Source organism: Kogia breviceps, chromosome 2 (genome assembly GCF_026419965.1).
Source record: "Kogia breviceps isolate mKogBre1 chromosome 2, mKogBre1 haplotype 1, whole genome shotgun sequence".
NCBI classification, from domain to species: Eukaryota; Metazoa; Chordata; class Mammalia; order Artiodactyla; family Physeteridae; genus Kogia; species Kogia breviceps.
In genome coordinates, this window is record NC_081311.1 from 30,924,053 (window position 1) to 30,943,614 (window position 19,562).

General features: G+C 41.5%; 1 protein-coding gene across 1 annotated transcript in view; it reads left to right on the plus strand.

The window, feature by feature from the left end:
• Positions 1–6,797: 6,797 nt before the first annotated feature.
• ARHGAP19 (Rho GTPase activating protein 19) overlaps positions 6,798–19,562 on the plus strand; it is a 53,211-nt gene continuing 40,446 nt past the window's right edge. The window contains exon 1 of the mRNA XM_059054726.2: positions 6,798–6,876. Coding sequence (XP_058910709.1) covers positions 6,821–6,876 — 56 coding nt within the window. The 5' untranslated portion in view covers positions 6,798–6,820. The remainder of the gene's footprint in view (positions 6,877–19,562) is intronic.

A 19,562-nucleotide genomic window follows, 5' to 3' on the forward strand; every position in this document is an offset into this window, starting at 1 on the left:
GGGCCCTTAGCCAGCTTCCGAATGCATCTCATATGTTCCTGTCTCCCCATGTTTAGTCCTGTTCTTTTTGCGGAGAATGTCATCCCCCCAAATTTCTACCCATCTAAATCTTACTCAGTCCAGCTACAAACCTCCTCCAACAGGCCGTGTGGTTCCTCCTGCCCTCTGACCTCCCACCCCATTCAGTTCCCCCAGTGGGGCTCTTACTGCATACTTCCTTTCCGTATTTACTTGGGCTGGCCTAGACTGTAAAATCCAGAGTCCTCTGATTGGCCAGAGTTATTTTGTCCACTCATTTAGCCAGAGGTGGCATCAATCCACACAAAACGCACAGAGGATAGAAGAGCAGAGGACCCCTAAAGTGATGCTGGGTGCAGTGAAACAAAAACTTATGTCCAGTAGTGGTGGGATGTAGTTTTTAAGAACCGAGTGACCTCACTATTTCACTTATTACTTCTTTGATTTATTTGATTCACTTGTTCCTTTATTCATTGAATAAATAGTTGAGTGAGCAAAATCAAATACACTCCTTAACCCACAGAACATACAGTCTAGTGGGAGAAGCCAAAACGAATCAATCATATAAACAAATCTAGAAATGCAGCAAATATAAAACGGTAATCTGAGACACGGTTATTGAATCCTCCCAAGAAGGTTTTCAGGTTTCCTAATCCACATGATTGTGTAAATTATTTTAACTGGGTGACAAGCTTTTTATTTCACAAGTAAAGTGGTCCTTTAAATTTGCATGTTCCAGAAGAGGTACCTTTGGTTTTAATTCACACTGAAGTGTGAATGAATGAGCAAGGCAGCCCTCTCTTCCTACATCCTTGAAAGAAGATGGATCCTATGGTTGAGGATGACTGCAGAGGCCTAAGTGGGCTAAAGGACAATTTCCTTTACTTTCTGATTTTGATTGGGGGACACTTTGAAGCTGCCTCTGAAGGCTCCTGTCTACAGGACAGAGAGGTGGGGAAGCCATCGGGCCTTTGCTGACCTTCACCCTTCTTAGTTGCTATAGAAACTTTATGTGCAAAATTTCTCCCTGTACCAAAACAGCCTCCACAAGAATGGGTTATAGTGGCAGGAAAAAAGGATCCCTCCAGGCTTCAGCTCACACGACAGTGGAGATAACACCCAGCATGGAGAGTTTATAATGTACTGGTTACCCTTCTTAGTTGCTATAGAAACTTGAGGTGCAAAATTTCTCTCTATACCAAAACAGCCTCCACAAGAATGGGTTATAGTGGCAGGAAAAAAGGATCCCTCCAGGCTTCAGCTCACATGACAGTGGAGATAACACCCAGCACTGAGAGTTCAAAATGTACTGGCGCATTCCTGAACATCACATATATGTTACTGCTTTGAAACTTACCATCAGCACATGGGGCCTCCTCACCTGAGGTTTGGGGTTTTTGATTAGAGCACCAGAGAGATTCCAATTCAAAACGATTTGGTCAGTTTGCGGGTCTTCCAACTCACCCTGCAAGACGCAGGACCACTGCCGCCTCCCTCAGACCCCGCCCCACATCAGGCCAGGCAGCTTCAGGCTTTCAGAGAATTTGGTCCTTGCCTCTGCTGTGGCCCAGAGATCCTGGCCCTCTTACCCTCCAACTACAGTCTGAGCTTTTGGAAGGTAGGATTCATGGCTCATTCGACTCTGTAGCCCCAGCGCTGAGCCCAGTGCCTGACAGCTGGTGACTCCCAATCAGAAATGCCCCGGGGCTGTGCTCGCTTCCAGTCCTCCTCTCTGCCAGCCTCTTGCCACTGACCTGGCTGTTTCCCAGCTTGTTGTCCTGGCTGGGGAAAATGACACCCAGAGCTTTTACTCTGAGGTTCCAGCCCCAAACTTGGTCATTTTTAGTTGCACAGAACTGGTTCCTCTTTCCTCCACCTCATTGAGTTCCCTCCCCTGCTCTCCAGCCCTGTGGCCAATCTTGAGGATTCTGTAGCAGAGCTGGACAGTTTTCTTTTTTCAACATGTGGAATAATGTAGATGTTAGTCTTTAGTATGTCTGAAGGAGACTGAAGGGTTAAGCTCTGCCCCAGCCCAGAATAATCAGGTGCCCCAGGAAGTAAAATATTGGGAATGATTTGTAGCACACATTTATCCTTTAATTTTTCCCCATTTTTGCAGGTAATTCCCCACTGGGAGAGCTTTGTTGGGAGACAGAGCTTCCCCCAGTCAGAAGGGTAGAGGCAAGCAACCTAGGCCAAGTCAATCAGATGTTCTCCTTTATGACTCTGCCTCTGCAGGGGGTGACATGGGGACCCACGAACAGGTGGGAAATCAGCAGAGGGGTGACTGTGCTTAGAGTCAAGTGGCACTGAGTGGACTGATCTTGGCTGGGTTTCCAGCTCCCTAGCCCCCTTCCTTCCTGCCAGCTCTTCAACCTAGTATCCTTCCAACAAATCCAGTTTCTGTTATGATAGCCAAAGTCAGTTTCCAGTGCTTGCCACCCAGGTTGACCTAAATCTAAATGTACACCTGGAGGGGATGGTTAAAATAAACCAGGGAGCATCTATAGTGTGGAATACTACACAGTAGTTCAAAAGAGTAAGGGCAGGGAATTCCCTGGCGGTCCAGTTGTTAGGACTCTCCCTGGTCAGGGAACTAGGATCCCACCGGCCAAAAAAAGGAAAAAGGAAGAGTAATGGCAGATTTAGGTGTACGACATGGAAAAATCTCTATGATGCATGTATAAGGATAATATGTATGGCATTTCACCATTTATCTAAAAATTAAAATTATGTATTTCTATATGTATGTATGTGTTACCATTAGAATGAGACATCACGAGAGAGTGACGTTTTGTTATGCCTGTATCTCAGGCCTAGAACAGTGCCTGGCACATAGTAGGCATTCAATAGATATTTGTTGAATAAATGTATTGTATAGAAAAAGATCTGAACAGACACAAACAGAAAATAGTGGTTTCTTAGAGGAGGGACTAGAATGTGGGGGTAGGTCAACAAAGGAGATTTTACCTGTATTATTTGTATTTTTTTTTACAAGGAAAATGTCTTCATGTATTACTTGTGTAATTAAACAATATAAAAAGAAAAGAGCTAAATATTAACAGATGATGAAAAAGACATTAGAATAATGATTCCAAAGACTTTATCATAACAAATACAAGTTTTCTGGCAAAGGAAAGGGGGAAAGAAAGAAAGGGATATTACAGGTGAATGCATGATATTTTGGTGGGACTGTTGGCCTTTTTGACAAGAGAACAAATCATTACATTTTTTTAGACTTTTTTTCTTTTTTTAATGTTCAATAAGCACCCTATCCCTATCTAGGCTCATTACTGATGTAAGGCTCAGAAATGCTTATTGTACACATGATATTTTTATAGTTTGGTGTGGGCATCAAAATGTCCTGCTTTAATTCAAGCCGAGGGAACAGCAAGAACAAAAGCGGAAAACAGATGCATCTGGGGACTGCATGACTTGCATTGTTGGAGGGTGTGGTTAGAGGTGGGGAGGGGAGAGGATGATGCTGGGGCTGGGGTCATGGGCAGATCCTTCTTTTCTTTCTCCTCCGTCTTGTTCTTTCTTTTGCTTCCCTCCTATATTTCCTCCTCCTCCCCACCCCGGCCCCCCGCCCCCGTTGAGGCCAGGGCCTGGAAACACAAAGAAGATTCGAATACCGCATCTGCCCAAAGCTCCAGGTCTGTTGGGGTAGGTAGATGGATTTGCAGTCACATTTGTGGCAGACTCACATCCATGCCTCTGCTCTTCAACCATCCTTTAGAGCCCTGGCCTTCTTCCCTTCTCCACACTTCTGAATTCTTGCGAGTCTGTTCTCTACTTTGGTATTTAGTCTTTCGTAATTCTAAACTGTCTCTTGTTGTATGTGACTTACGTGTGTCCATTTTGTCTCCCTGAGTCCACTGTAAACTCCTTGAGGGCTGGGGCCACTTCTCTGTGACCTTTTGTTCAGCCAGGCTGTTGGAAACAAGAGGACTTTCTGAACTTTCAAGAATGCCTGCTGTACAGCTGTGCTTATCGTCGCTCTAACAATCAATAACTAGACAGGGTAAGGAAGATGATCTCGGGGGAGCCGTGACATCCTCGCAGAAACAGGGTGTACAGCCTTGTCGGCTGAGGGGTACTTTTAGAGCACTCAGCAGTGATACTTTCTTGTAATCAGAAGTCACAGCAGGACAGCTGGTTTTGAGGAGGGACACTCCCCTCTCCAGGCTAACCGATTAAACTGTAATCTCAAGTGTAATGTATGGTCCTTATCACACAGCAATGGAGATAGAAGTGTTATCTGAGACGGGAGTTTAGCATTCTTTTTTTTTTGGCGGGGGTGGGGTGGGAGGTGGGCGGGGGGGTGCGGGGCTCACCGCGGAGCATGCAGGATCTTAGTTCCCTGACCAGGGATCGAACCCGTGTCCCCTAAAGTGTAAGCTCAGAGTCCTAACCACTGGACCACCAGGGAATTCTCGTGGAGTTTAGCATTCTTCATATTCATCATCTCACCTTGAACATTTATCTAGACTTAGTGTGTGCCAGACACTCTGCTGTGAAGCAGCTCCTCAGAGATGATCTCATTTAATCTTCACAATACCCCTCTGAGAATTATGATTGTCCTCACTTTACAGAAAAGGAAATAGAATCAGAAAGTTAAGTAACTTGTCTGGGGTCACACAGCTAGAAGTGATGGAGCCAGATTTGAGCCTAGGCTCACTAACTCCAGAGCCCATGCTCTTAACTACGGTGCTGTAGTTCCCCAAACATGAAGGACTTTGTGTAAAAAATGTCATCAAAACAGATGAACCAGAAATATGGTGTTCTTCCTAGTTGTAGTGGTAATAGTTTAAAGTTTTGAACATTTCTTCTGTGTGAAATCATCAGTTTAATTCAGTCAGTCAATTAATTGATGTCCTGGGTGTCATGGGGCCGGCAGGGGGGAGGGAAACCTGTTTACACTTCAGGGAAAGGGCAGAATTTGAACCTTGGGTTCCCTGCTTTGTATATTCAGCAGTTATGCAACCTGGAGTTTTTAAGGCTGTCTGGGGTTCAGTGAAAAATTTCACTGATACGTGTTTGTTGAATTTTGCATTTCTTTTCATGCATTTGTACAATAAGGACAATTTGTTAAACATAAAACTAAATGCAATTTTATTTAGACACTTTTACCAAACTTATAAATTCATCAATTGAAATAATCTATTAGAATACTTGATTCAATTTTTGATTTGGATAATTTATTTACTTATTCATTTGCTGAAAAAATATTTTTTGAAGGCCACTATGTGCCATATGCCACAGGGAGCAAAATAGATGTAGCCTCCACCCACATGTGGCAGGAAGTCTAGTTGGGAACCCTCCCGTGAAACAAATGGTCACACAAACTATATAAGTTGTGATAAGAGCTATGAAGGAAGAGTACAAGTGCTATGTGAAAGTTTAGTAGGGGAACTGATTTATTCGGGGGGGGGGCATGGAAGGCATCTGAACCAGTGACTTTTATTTATTTTTTGATTTATTATTATTATTTTTTGCTGCACCACACGGCTCTCGGGATCTTAGATCCTAGACCAAGGATCAAACTCAGGCCCCGGCAGTGGATGTGCAGAGTCCTAACCACAGGACCACCAGGGAATTCCCTGAACCAGTGACTTTTAAACTGAGATGTGAAATGTAATAAAGCAGGCCAGCCAGAAGAACAACAGAGCAAAGGCTTTTGAGAAACTGAAATATATGTGGGTAGAGCTTAGTGAAGGAGAAGGAGAGTGCTGGGAGATCCTCAGGTGAAAGGATGTTAGAAGGAACAACAGGAAAAATATTCCTAGAAAAATCCAGCAGAGAAAAATAATACAGAGAAAAAATTAATGCTTTAAATTTACAATGTTCTGGCATCTGTTGCCTCAGTTAATCCTCACCAGAAGCCCATGAGGCAGGGAGGGCAAGCATAATTATGGTTATTTCTCCCACTGAGGATTAAAGCTCAGCCAGGGACAAAATTATGCAGGTTTTGTCTCCATGATTCAGATCATAGAGGCAAACTCTGTGGGTTCTTTGGTAAGCTGGAAAGGAGCAGGTGGAATGAAGAAGTGACCCCCCCCCCCAATCCAGTATGCTGTCTAAAGAAAGCAGGCTGTGAACTAAATTTAATAAGTACTTCTTGGCTCCCACTCTGTACCTACAATTCTGGGTATATCAATCTGTATCAGGACAGAAAACAAATCTTGCATTTTAGAGAGTGACTTTTTTTTTTTTTTTTTTTAATGCGGTACGCGGGCCTCTCACAGTTGTGGCCTCTTCCGTTGCGGAGCACAGGCTCCGGACGCGCAGGCTCAGCGGCCATGGCTCACACGGGCCCACCTGTTCCGCGGCATGTGGGATCCTCCCGGACCGGGGCACGAACCCGTACCCTGTGCATCGGCAGGTGGACTCTCAACCACTGGGCCACCAGGGAAGCCCTAGAGAGTGACGCTTAAAGTCACTTTCAAGTTCAACAGATTTGTAATTCTGAGTTTTATACATCAGGACAAAATTTGAGCATTGGCTTGGTATTCCTGACTTGAACCTAAAAGTCGGTGGAATCCGAAGGGTTAATCAAAATGAGAAACCACAACTCCCGGCAGGCCTCGGGGCTGGGTTCCCCCCTCCTTTCTTTTCCGCCAAGACGGGGGGGCGACCAAGGACGGTTAGTTATTTGAATAGACCTATAATATCACAAAGCTGTTTAGGTTGAGGAGGGTCGGTCAAGTCATCCAATCGTGTAAAAGAGGGGGAAACACCTTAGCCAATCCAAAGGCAGGGGGGCGGGGTCGGGGTTGGGTGGTGAAAGAAGTTTACTAAGATGGCGACTGAGGCGCAGAGTGAAGGGGAGGTGCCAGCCCGCGAATCTGGCCGGAGGTGAGACAAGCTCTTGGTCCAGCTGCCTTGGAAACGAGGCCGTGGGCTGGTCGTACAGATGCCCTTCCCCCGGGTCACGGTGACCCAGCGGGGCCGGGCTTTGTTCCTTTCTCCCGCGGCGTTTCTCATTTTCGCGCCTGCGGGAGCTGAGGCGCGGTGGTCTGGCCGCGGCGCTGGGCTCCAGTTGGGCCCCCGCTTGGTCCTGGTGATGCCCGTTGGGGGACTACCAGCGGCGTTGGCTGCAAACCGACCAGTTGGTGGTGGCAGCGCTGCCTGCCTTTGCGCTGAGACTCATCTTGATGTTGAGGAAACTCAAGCCCAGAGCTGTTAAGCGAATTTCCTGACGTCTAACAGCGCAGAGAGAGAACGCTGTCAGTACTTTTAAATCTCTTCCGAGGCAGTTTATGTGGTTAAGTAGGAGCACAGATTTGAGTGTCAGTTGGAAATGGGTTTGAGTCCTTGGGCCAGTTAAACATTTAAAAAATTTTATTGTAGTAAAAACGCTTAACATGAGATCTACCCTGTTGGTACAATTTTAAGAGTACAATAAGTACTGTTGACTATAGGTACAGTGTTGTATAGCAGATCTAAAGAGCTTGTCCATTTTGCTTAACTGAAACTTTATGCCTGTTAATTAGTAACTCCCCATTCCTCCTCTTCCAGCTGCTGGCAGCCCTCATTCCACTCTAGTTCTGTGAATTTGATTATTTTAGATACCTCATATAAGTGTATACCTCATATAAGTGGAATCAGTTGTCTTTCTGCAACTGTCTTAGTTCAGTTAGCATAATATCCTCAAGGTTCATCCATGTTGTCACATATTGCAGAATTTTCTTTTTTAAAGACGAGTAATATACCATTCTATGTGTATACTACATTTTGCTTGTCTGTTCGTATGTTCATGGACATTTAGGTTGTTTCCACATCTTGGCTATTGTTAATCATGCCTCAGTGAACGTGAGAGTGCTAATAATTCTTTGAGACCTTGATTTCAGCGATTTTGGATAAATACACAGAAGTGAGATTTCTGGATCATATGGTAGTTCTAGTTTTAATTTTTTTGAGGAACCTCCATACTATTTGCTATACCACTGCCCTATTTTGCTTTCCTACCAGCAGTGTACAAATGTTCCAATTTCTCCCTATCCTCACCAACACTTGTCTTTTGCTCTTGTTTTTATTGCGGCTTGCAGGCTCTCTAGGTGTGGCACGCGGGCTCAGTAGTTGCCTCACGCGGGCTTAGTTGCCCCGTAGCATGTGGGATCTTAGTTCCCCAACCAGGGATTGAACCCACGTCCCCTGCATTGGAAGGTGGATTCTTAACCGCTGGACCACCAGGAAAGTCCCAACATGATTTTATATATAGAAAACCCTTAAGACACTAACAAAAAGACTGTTAGAAATAAACAAGTTTAAGTTGCAGGATACAAAATCAACCTACAAAAGTCAGTGTGTTTCTATACAGATAGAATGAACTATCTGTAAAGGATATTAGGAAAAGAATCATATTTACAGTAGCACCAAAAAGAATAAAATACTTGGGCCAATGTTTAAACTTCTCTCAGCTTCAGTTTCTTCATCTGTAAATGGACATAATGATGTCTATTCCAGAGAATGTCAGAATTAAATCAGACAATCCTTTTAAAGCTCTTAGCGTTGAGCCTAGTAGATAATAACCACTCCATACGTAATAGGTTTTCTTTCGCCTAGTAGAACAACTAAAGACTCGATCAGAGGGATCTGCAGTTTAGGAAATCATTACTTTATTTTTAGAGTGTTTTCTCCTAAGCAGGCACACTGAAATTTAGCTTTTCCTAGAAAGATTTCCAAGTGGTCTTACCCCAGCTTTGAGACCTCAGTTGTCTTTTTTTTTTTTTTTTTTTTTTGTGGTACGCGGGGCTCTCACTGTTGTGGCCTCTCCCATTGCAGAGCACAGGCTCCGGTCGCACAGGCTCAGCGGCCATGGCTCACGGGCCCAGCCACTCCTTGGCATATGGGATCTTCCTGGACCGGGGCACAAACCCGTGTCCCCTGCATCGGCAGGCGGACCCTCAACCACTGCGCCACCAGGGAAGCCCCCTCAGTTGTCTTAATTGAGTAAATGTATATTAAAATTCAGTAGAGTGAGCTTATTTACATTGCCCTGGTGCTTTGGCTTTGTGTCTGTTGGTGCTGTTTATACCGAATAAGAGTTTCCAAATCTTGGAAAGCTGGGTTTGTGAGTGGGCACTGGAGTCCCTCCTTAGCAGAGATGGGAGTGGTTGAATGTGTTATTTACTATTTTATAGGGAAGAGGTTTTCCCTCTTGGAGCTGCCTATAAATGGTTGATCATTTTTTTTGCCCAGAAACCATAGAGGGGGTTGATAAATTTAATTAGATCATCCCTCAGCCTGCTCTAAAATCTTGAATTGTGATGAAAATCTGAAGACAAAATACCATTCTGTAGTGGGAACTGTTTGAATTTCTTTAAAGGATGTTGCTGTTTGAATTTAAATTTTGCGCTATAGTATTAGTTACATGATCAGTAGATATTCCCAGAATCTTATCTGAACCTGAAACTGTTTATATTGTAAAAGAGAAGTTGAGTTTTCTAAAGCTTTTTAGGGCGGGACACGTATATTTTTATTACGTATTCCCAACAGTTAGCTTAATCTAGGTGGTCAATAATGAATGAATAATAGTTTTTGTCATTTTTAAGATATAAAATATTATCTTGTGGTGATAAGTGCCATGCAAATTATTTTATGTTCTGCAGATTTTAACCTTTCTAATGTTTTGTTGGTGGTGTGGCCCCTTGTATTCCATAAAGAAGAGGAGTTGTCTGATTTGCACAGATCAACACATATTTGCGTGTTGGAGAATATATGATCATCTGTTAGAACTGTCTAGCTTTCTATTCCTATTTCTTCATTATTATTTTAAGCCTGCACATAATAATAAGGAGAATCCACAAATAGAGTGTCCACTCTACCAGTAGTGGTATAAAAATAATAGAGACTCTTAAGGGCCAAAGAGAGAAAAAGAAAAAGCTAAAGCAGGAAAAGAAATATAGCCACCTCCCCACACAATTGGCAGTAGGGAAATACAGCTCAGTACTTTTTGAGTTGAAAAACGACATAAAAAGAAAGTACTAACTATTATTAGATGAAGAGGGGAAATTGATAACAAAGAGTCACAGGCTTTCTAACCTCAATATTCACTGGAAAAAAAGAAACCCACTGTGAACCAAAAAAAGCAAATGGGAACATATAGGGGTGGAGGGAGGCAGAGTAAGCCGCGGAAGTGATAGCAATTGTGAAAAGCTGGAGACAGTTAATATGCCAGCAGCGTCTAAGTTTTGGAGCCCAAGCCTGCCCATGGAACTTAGGGAGCTTTGGAACAGACTTCAGGATATTTACATCCCATTTTGGAAATGTTTTTGGAGGATAAGGAAGGTGCCTGAAGATGGGGAAAGTGTCCTGTATCCTGCTGATTTACCTACACCGTAGATTTCCTGAAGTCTTTTTTGTTATATTGTTCTTTCTCTTATAAGACAGCAGTGTGGTCCTTTGAGAAAAGTGGTAGATGGAACCTATTGATCTTAGGAAGAATTGTCTGTTCTCACTTGTACAAGAGGAAAACATGGTTTAAATGTCTGAATCCAATTTTTTTTAAATTAATTAATTTATTTTTGGCTGTGTTGGGTTTTCGTTTTTGTGCGAGGGCTTTCTCCAGTTGCGGCAAGCGGGGGCTACTCTTCCTCGCGGTGCACGGGCCTCTCACTGTCACGGCCTCTCGCGTTGTGGAGCACAGGCTCCAGATGCGCAGGCTCAGTAGTTGTGGCTCACGGGCTTAGTTGCTCCGCGGCATGTGGGATCTTCCCAGACCAGGGCTAGAACACGTGTCCCCTGTATTGGCAGGCAGATTCTTAACCACTGCGCCTCCAGGGAAGCCCCCAGTTTTTTATTTGTACTGTCAAATTCTATGAATGGAATGAGGAATAGATTCTTCAGGGGTCTTTCTTGAATCTGAATCTTTTTATTTTACATTTTTATCAGTTATCTGGCTTAGAGAGTTTGACTATTATATTTATAGACAAGGCCAGTCTTGGTAGAAGGAGGGGGGAAGAAGAAAATAGAATTTTAAGGTTAATCTGTATAAACTGGTCAGTGGCCTACCTTTCTTTGCCTCTAACCTTTAGCTGTAGAGTTTGTGAGATTAAACAGTGCAAAAGAGGGAGGTTGCTGGGTGGTTGTGTGGAAGTCCTCAGAGAGTGGCAGTCTTTTTTGTTATTGCAAGTCCAGAAACTATTTTATCTGTTAGATGGGTTTGGGGCCTGACTCTATTCAGGCTTACAAGCCAATTGATAAAGGCAATTTAGGTAATTTGCATGAAGAATATAAATGAACTTATTTACAAAACAGAAATAGACTTATAGACATAGAAAACAAACATGGTTACCAAAGGGGAAAGGGAAGGACGGGGGAGAGGGATAAATTAGGAGTTTGGGATTAACAGATACACACTACTATATATAAAATAGATAACCAACAAGGACCTACTGTATAGCACTGGGAACTATCTTCAATATCTTCTAATAACCTGTAATGGAAAATAATCTGAAAAAGAGTATATATACATATATATGTACATATATGGCTAAATCACTTGCTGTACACCTGAAACATTGTAAATCAAGTATAATTCAATTAAAAAAAATATACCTGATGTGTATGTCAGGTTTTCCCATTTCATCCTTGAAAGAGACACATTACAGCTGATTGATTAGATTATTGCTTTCTTCTTTTTTTTTTAAATTTTATTTTTGGCTGCACTGGTCTTCGTTGCTGCGTGTGGGCTTTCTCTAGTTGCAGCAAGCGGGGGCTACTCTTCATTGTGGTGCGTGGGCTTCTCATTGCAGTGGCTTCTCGTTGTGGAGCACGGGCTCTAGGTGTGCAGGCTTCGGTAGTTGTGGCACGTGGGCTCAGTAGTTGTGGTGCACGAGCTTCAGTAGTTGTGGCTCACGGGCTCTAGAGTGCAGGCTCAGTAGTTGTGGCGCACAGACTTCATTCCTCCGTGGCATGTGGGATTTTCCCGGACCAGTACTCTTACCCATGTCCCCTGCATTGGTAGGTGGATTCTTAACCACTGAGCCACCAGGGAAGTCCCCCCCCCCACTTTTTTTTTTTTAAATCAGCACTTATCAGTACTTTCTTCCTGAAGATACCCTCTGGCTACCTGGAGTGAACCCTTTTAATTACATTTTATTAACCATCTTTTAGAATGGGTTTTTTCTAGAAGTGCCAGAGCCCATCTATTTTGTGCTGACGTTTTGCTAGTTTTTACCTGCTATATCAGTCAGGGTTCAACTAGGACACAGAAACTATACAGTAATTTGAACAAGGAAAGTTCAGTATAAAGAATTATTGATTATAACAGGGGATTGGAGTAACAAGGGATTGGCTAATAAGAAGTATAGAGATCTCTAAACAGTATACAAATGGGAGAAATCAGAATCAACTATGTATACCAAGTCGTCATGTTGTACACTTTAAATATCTTATAACTTTGTCTGCCAATTATAGCTTGATAAAGCTGAAAAAAAGAAAAGAATCCACTGTTACCCATAGGGCTGAGATAGAATGTACTAAGAAGAGGCACCCTAGGGCAGAGATCCCACCTTGTTGGAGAAGGCATGGCTGTGGCTCACAGAATGGCAGAGAAGTTGCTGTGGTGGAAGTTGTTGGAAATTCACCTTATGGAACCTGCCAGAAATCCACCGTTTAGGACACTGGGGAAAGCTGTTAATAGGGAGGTGTCTTGGGGGGAAGCAGTTGGCTTGTGGGTGCTGCTGGCTGCTGTAAACTGGAGTCTATCAGTGGAGAAGCTGTGCACGCTGCAGGAGCTTGCCTAGACGAGCAGCCTGGAGCCAGTAAGGGAAAGGCCCTTCCTCCTACACTGTCTCTGCAGTGTTCTTTATTCATAATGCTTAACGTTGTGCCGGCTGGAAAAGGAAATACACTTAAAAGTCTCCGGCTCCAATTTTGCAGAGTAGGCAGTGATGGGTGAGAGGCAATAAATTGATAACTGGCACATGGAGAATCATCTCATCTCCCAGTTCCTAGCTTCCCTTTCTAGTCTATAGAAAAGTATGAGGTGGTGTGTAGGATCTGAATGAATGAGGAGGGACAGAAACAAGTCAGAGGACAAGAAGGTGATTGGTGCTTAAATTTGCTCGGAAAAACTTACTTGTGTGTAAGCTTGTAAAGGTCTATATGCATTCCAAATGGAATGACAGTTTTCTGGAATAAAGAGCCTGAAGCAAGACTGTTAAACAATAGTTATTAGGTTAAATATAATTTATCTGATTTTATTTTTTTGAGGCAGGCTGATGTCTAAGATATATAGTGTTACCTTATTGGTCTTTGCAATTTCAAACATGCAAAGATCCCAGCAGGTTGTTGTTTATTGATACTTTTCCCTCAGTTAAAGCAGTATGTGCCTTTGAGCAAGCTACTTTAACTTTTCATATCTTTTTACTTGGGGTTACTGGCATGTAGTTATATGAGGTTTTAGAAATTGGTGTTTGTAATGATGGGAAATGTATATAATTTTAAAAGAGTTACTACATTTCTGCCAAGGTCTAGCGTACAGTAATGTTTTTTTGGTCTAGTTCTAGGATTGGGTATTGCACAGGGATCTTTTGCACCAGGGTAGCTTTCAGTTGTAATTATCAGTTGGAGTAATACCCTCTTATCCAGAATTTAGCTCTAAATTTGGCATAACAGCATTAAGTTTGGAAGTTTTATGATTTTTTTTTTTAAAGAATCTTTGAATAACGTGGAATAGTGAAAATAGCTGAAATGAGTTCAGTTGAAGAACCAAAGGCTGCATGCTATGTGCTGTGATTTGGCTGAAAAGAAGTTCCAATTTGTAAGAAAAACCAGGACTGGCTTGTGAAAAACTAGGAAGCATTGGAAAAATGGTGTGGAAGGGAGAAGAGCAAGAGAAAAGACAAAAATTAAAAAAGGAAAATATGAAGAAGAGAGGGTGACTTATTAGTAGAGGCTGCCAGCCACGGCCGCAGGGGCAGGCTTTGGAGGCAGCGGTGATGAAGCCTGCAAGACTGATCTTGGAGAACCGAGGCTCCAGAGGAGGGGGAGGGAGGCAGAGTACTCAAGAAGCCTGCTCTGTCCTCTGGAGGTGGAGGCACGGAAGGGAGGGTTCGTACTGTGGGCAGACACTCTTATACATCTCTGTGTGTTAGGGCTCTTTCAGTCATACGTGACAGAAACAGACTAGCTTAAGCACAAAGAGACACTGCTTAGCTCAGGAAACAAAAGTCCAGGGCGTAGATCAAGCACAGCTTAATCTGTATTGAAGATCTCAAATCTCAATGTCCCAGGCATCTGCTTTTTGCTCTCTTAGATCCGATCTCTGTATTTGCTTTATAAAAGGGCAGGTTCTTCACAAAAGGTGGCAGAAATGGACCACCAACAGCTTCAATCTTCCATTTGGTTAGCAATCTTTGCATCTAGCAAGAGTCTTGGAATTGAGTCTTTTTGTCCTGGTTTGACTTGCCGGCCTTTGTCTGAATCAGTGAGGAGGATAAAGTGTTTCTCGGTGAGGTGAGCTTGGGTCATATGCTCACACTGGTGGCCAGGGAGTAGGGTCAGCCCACCAAACTACATAGATTAAAGGATCGGAAGAAGTTGTTGCTCAGGGGAAAACAGATGTGGGAAGCTCAAACAGCAGTTGTCCACTACACCCATCTTCATAACTCCCCTGTGCACCCTCCTTTGCTTCAAGTTACGTTTTGAAAAGGGCTTGCCACTAATGTGTGGAGAAAGCATTTTATGTTTCCTAAAAACCTACCAAATAAAAAAACAAACAAAAAAGCCCTTTAATTAAATACTAGTTATCTTTTTTTTTTTCTTTTTCCTCCACTGTCAAACCCTTCTCATCTTTAAGACCTACCTCAAATTTCAACTCTTGTATAAGGGTGAAAGATTCTCTCCTAACTGAATTCTTAGAGCTTTCATTGGCTGTACCATGCATTTGGCAGTTAATGATCTTGTATCATCTTTCATGTTACAGTCTTTAGCTACTACTTAAAATCTTGTAGGAAAACCATTGTTCTTTTCTGTATTTAAGTATAAAACTATAGTGATGGGTAAAAAAAGAGTGAGTTTGTCAGAAGCTTACAAGTTTTGTGATTTACCTTATAAATATTTAAATATGGAGTGAATTAATGACAGTACATTTTCTTTCTTTCTTTTTTTTTTTTTTTTTTTTTTTTTTGCGGTACGCGGGCCTCTCACTGTTGTGGCCTCTCCCATTGTGGAGCACAGGCTCTGGACACGCAGGCTCAGCGGCCATGGCTCATGGGCCCAGCCACTCCATGGCATGTGGGATCTTCCCGGACCGGGGCATGAACCCATGTGCCCTGCATCGGCAGGAGGACTCTCAACCACTGTGCCATCAGGGAAGCCCAATGACAGTACATTTTATAATGGGAAATGTATTAGTATCAAACTATAACACTGTATAAAGCCATAGCTTTTAAGATAATCAGATAAAAACATAAATAACAATATAAGTTATGAAATTAAATACAGATGATTTGTCAAGCTGAACTATTACCTAAAAGCTATACACCAGTTTTTTGTTATTGCAAGAATGAAACAGTTAGAATCACAGAAAAATTCAATCTCCTGCCAGCTGAGCTTTGTTATGCTGAAGTATTTATTAACCCTTAAGCTTTAGAAAAATTAATGTGTAATTAAAATATTGTGTATGCTCAAAAGTATGAAAATGAGATGCTTACTTTAAAGGTATATAGATTAGGCATATAAGTTTAATTAAGTTTGGGCCTTATTTCTTTTGCTTACTGACCTGGGTATATTACATAGCATAAAACAAATTTCTTGGGACTCAGATTACAAAATACGATAATGATCTGAACCAAGCTATAACAGATAAACTTTCCCCACTTCAACAGAAAATATTGTCCAACATACCATGTTGTGGCTCACGGGCTCTAGAGCGCAGGCTCAGTAGTTGTGGTGCACAGGCTTAGTTGCTCCACGGCATGTGGGATCTTCCCAGGCCAGGGCTCGAACCCATGTCCCCTGCATTGGCAGGCAGATTCTTAACCACTGCGCCACCAGGGAAGCCCCAAATATATTTTTGTAGATGATTGGAGTCTAAATTAATGATAAGAGGTCCATATTACAAAACCTTGGACAGCTACTCTTAAGGGCAGATCTCGGGATGTAAATGTTTCAAAATTTTTGTTTAAGAAATTGGATATTATTTCCTGAAAACCTGTGGTACTACTTATCAACTTTAAACTGTTTCTGTTATAAAAACCCTGCCAGCTTGGACACACGGGGCCTACTTTTATCCTTTCTTTTTATGTACAACTTTCATAATACCAGTTTAACTTTGGCATGTAGAAAAAGGGAAGAATAATAGCCTCTTCTTTAATACTTGTATTATTCATATCTAACAGCTCTCCAATAAAGTGACACATTTAAAGCCATGTTTCAGAGCCAGAGGTTGAAAAAATAGTAAGAGAGTGCATACTTCTCTCAAGGTGGTAAGTCAGGTTTAGACAACTTTAAGTATAGCTCATATTTTGATAGATGTTGCCAAGATTGTGGTTCTTGGAGAACAAATCAAGTTAAGCAATTCACTAGGGAGGAAACATTTAGTTTTGTGGGTATGTAGTTTTGGTAGTAGTCAGCCAAAAGATACATCTGCAGGATACAGGGTTTTTTTTTTTTTCTCCCACTGCCTTGAATTTTGCAGATTCATGGGTTCAACATGCCTCAAAAGCACCTGCATTTCATTTTTATGTAATTGATTTTTCAGCTGTGAATTTTGTTTCCAGTCCTTTCACTAAGCATATCACCTTACATGTAGAGTTCCATCTAGTGGTAAAAGTAATCATTGCAGACTATAGGTAATAAAAAATATCTTTTTGATAGGTCTTGCCTCTATTACTCTTTGGGATAGTTGCCTAGTATATGCATTTAAATACTGGAGTCCTTGCTATTTCTGTATGCCTGTATACTTAACTACTAATTCTCCTGGTTCTAGACATTTATGCAAAAACCTTTATGATGAGGAAATTAACCTTTAGTATATACTGTACTTGGATTTTCTGTGATATTTACATCAAGTTGTAGCAAGACTTAGGTCAAAACTACTTGGTTTCTTAAAAAAATTTGTCATGAAGGATGTTGGTTATATATACAAGTAATAATATAATCAGTACTCTTTCTAACACCCAGCTTCAACAAATGTTAACATTTTCCAGATTTACCTCAAATGAACCACTCCCCTTTCCCCCAGCTGAATACTTTATCACAAAAACAGTGCTAGCACCCTAGAAACTCCCCTTATGCCCTCTGGCCTCCTCATAATCACTAACCCCCAAAGGTAGCCATTATCCTGAATGGTAAATACATCTTTGCTTCTCTTTACAATTTTGCTACTTAAGCAAGTACAGGTCTTCCTTGATTTATGATGGAGTCAAAAATGCATTTAATACACCTAACCTACTGAACATGATAGCTTAGCCTAGCCTACCCAAAACATGCTCAGACCACTTACATTAGCCTGTAATTGGTCAGAATCATTTAACACAAAGCCTATTTTGTAATAAAGTGTTGAATATCTCATGTAGTTTACTGACTACTTTACTGAAAGTGAAAAAACAGTGGTTGTATGGGTACAGAATGGTTGCTGTCCAGCATCACGAGAGAGTATTGTACTACATATCGCTAGCCTGGGAAAAGATCAAAATTCAAAATTTGAAGTACGGTTTCTACTGAATGCATATTGCTTTCACACCATCATAAAGTTGAAAAATCTTAAGTTGAACCATTGTAAGTTGGAGACTGTATCTCTAAACACTGTAATTTTTGTCTTTTAAAAAATTAATTAATTAATTAATTTTTGGCTGCGTTGGATCTTTGTTGCTGCGTGCGGGCTTTCTCTAGTTGCGGCAAGTGGGACCTACTCTTTGTGGTGCTTCTCATTGCGGTGGTTTTTCTTGTTGCAGAGCATGGGCTCTAGGCGTGCAGGCCTCAGTAGTTGTGGCCCACTGGCTTAGTTACTCCACTGCATGTGGAATCTTCCTGGACCAGGGCTCAAACCCGTGTCCCCTGCATTGGCAGGCGGCTTCTTAGCCACTGCACCACCAGGGAAGCCCTGTCATTGTTTTTTAATTTGCAGTTCCTTGATGTCTAATGATATTGAGTAGTTTTTTAAATGAGAATTTATGGAAATCTCATGCTTATTTTTCTATTAGGCTATTTATTTTTTCTTATTGATTAATATGAAGTCTACATATATTCAGGATATGAGCCTTTTTTTTGCTGTACGTATTGTAGATATTTTCCCACTCTGTGCCTGTCTTTTTCACTTTCTTGATGCTGTCTTTTGATAAACAGAAGTTCTCATTTTAATGAAGTCAATTGTATTGATCTTTTTCTTTTTGGTTAGTATTTTTATTTTTTTTAATTTTTTTTTTTTTTAATTTTTTTTTCCGGTATGCGGGCCTCTCACTGTTGTGGCCTCTCCCGTTGTGGAGCACAGGCTCCGGACGCACAGGCCTAGCGGCCATGGCTCACGGGCTTAGTTGCTCCGCGGCATGTGGGATCTTCCCGGACCCGGGCACGAACCCGTGTTTCCTGCATCGGCAGGCGGATTCTCAACCACTGCGCCACCAGGGAAGCCCTTGGTTAGTATTTTTTATGTGTTATTTAGAAATTATTTCCCCACCCTGAGTTCAATAATATATTCTTCTGTATTACCTTCTAGTAGGCTTATTGTTTGGTTGTTCACCTTTAGATCTATAATTCACCTGGAATTGACCTTGTGTTTAGTGACATAGGTGTCAATTTTCATTTTTTCCCCCTATAGATGTCCACGTGTCCCTGCACCATTTTGTGAAAAAGTCATTCATTCCCCACTGATTTGCAGTGCCACCTTATCCTGAATCCAGTAAAGAAGAAAAGAAGTAATAAAGATAAGAGCAGAAATTAGTGAAATAAACAACAAACATGTAATAGAGGAGTTCAGTAAAACCAAAAGCTGGAACCTTGACAAAGCTAATAAAAATTGATAAATCTCTAATAAGATTCATAAATTAAAAGAGAGAAAACATAAGTTACCAATATCAGGAACAAGGAGGAGGACATCACTACAGAACCTGGACACATTAAAAGGTTCCTAAGAGGATATTATGAACAAGTTTATGCCAGTAAAGTTTGAATATTTATGTGAAATAGACAAATCCCTAGATATATCTGGCTTACCAAAATAAATACAAGAAGAAATAGAAAATTTGAATAGTTCTGTAACACAAAAGAAATTGAGTATATATAATTAAATACCTTACAAAGAAAACTCTAAGTCCAGATGGCTTCATCAGCCAATTCCATCAAACATTTAAAGAAGAAATGACACAAACTTTTTCAGAAAACAGAAAAATAGGACACACTCCCCAACGCACTTTGTAAGGCCAGCACAACCTTGATACAAAACCTAATGAAGACAGTATAAGAAAGGACAATTCCATGATAATCTTACTTATGAACATAAATGGAGAAACCTAAACAAACTATTAGCAAACCAAATTTGGTAATATATAAAAATGATAATACATCATTACAATATTGGGTTTATTCTAGAA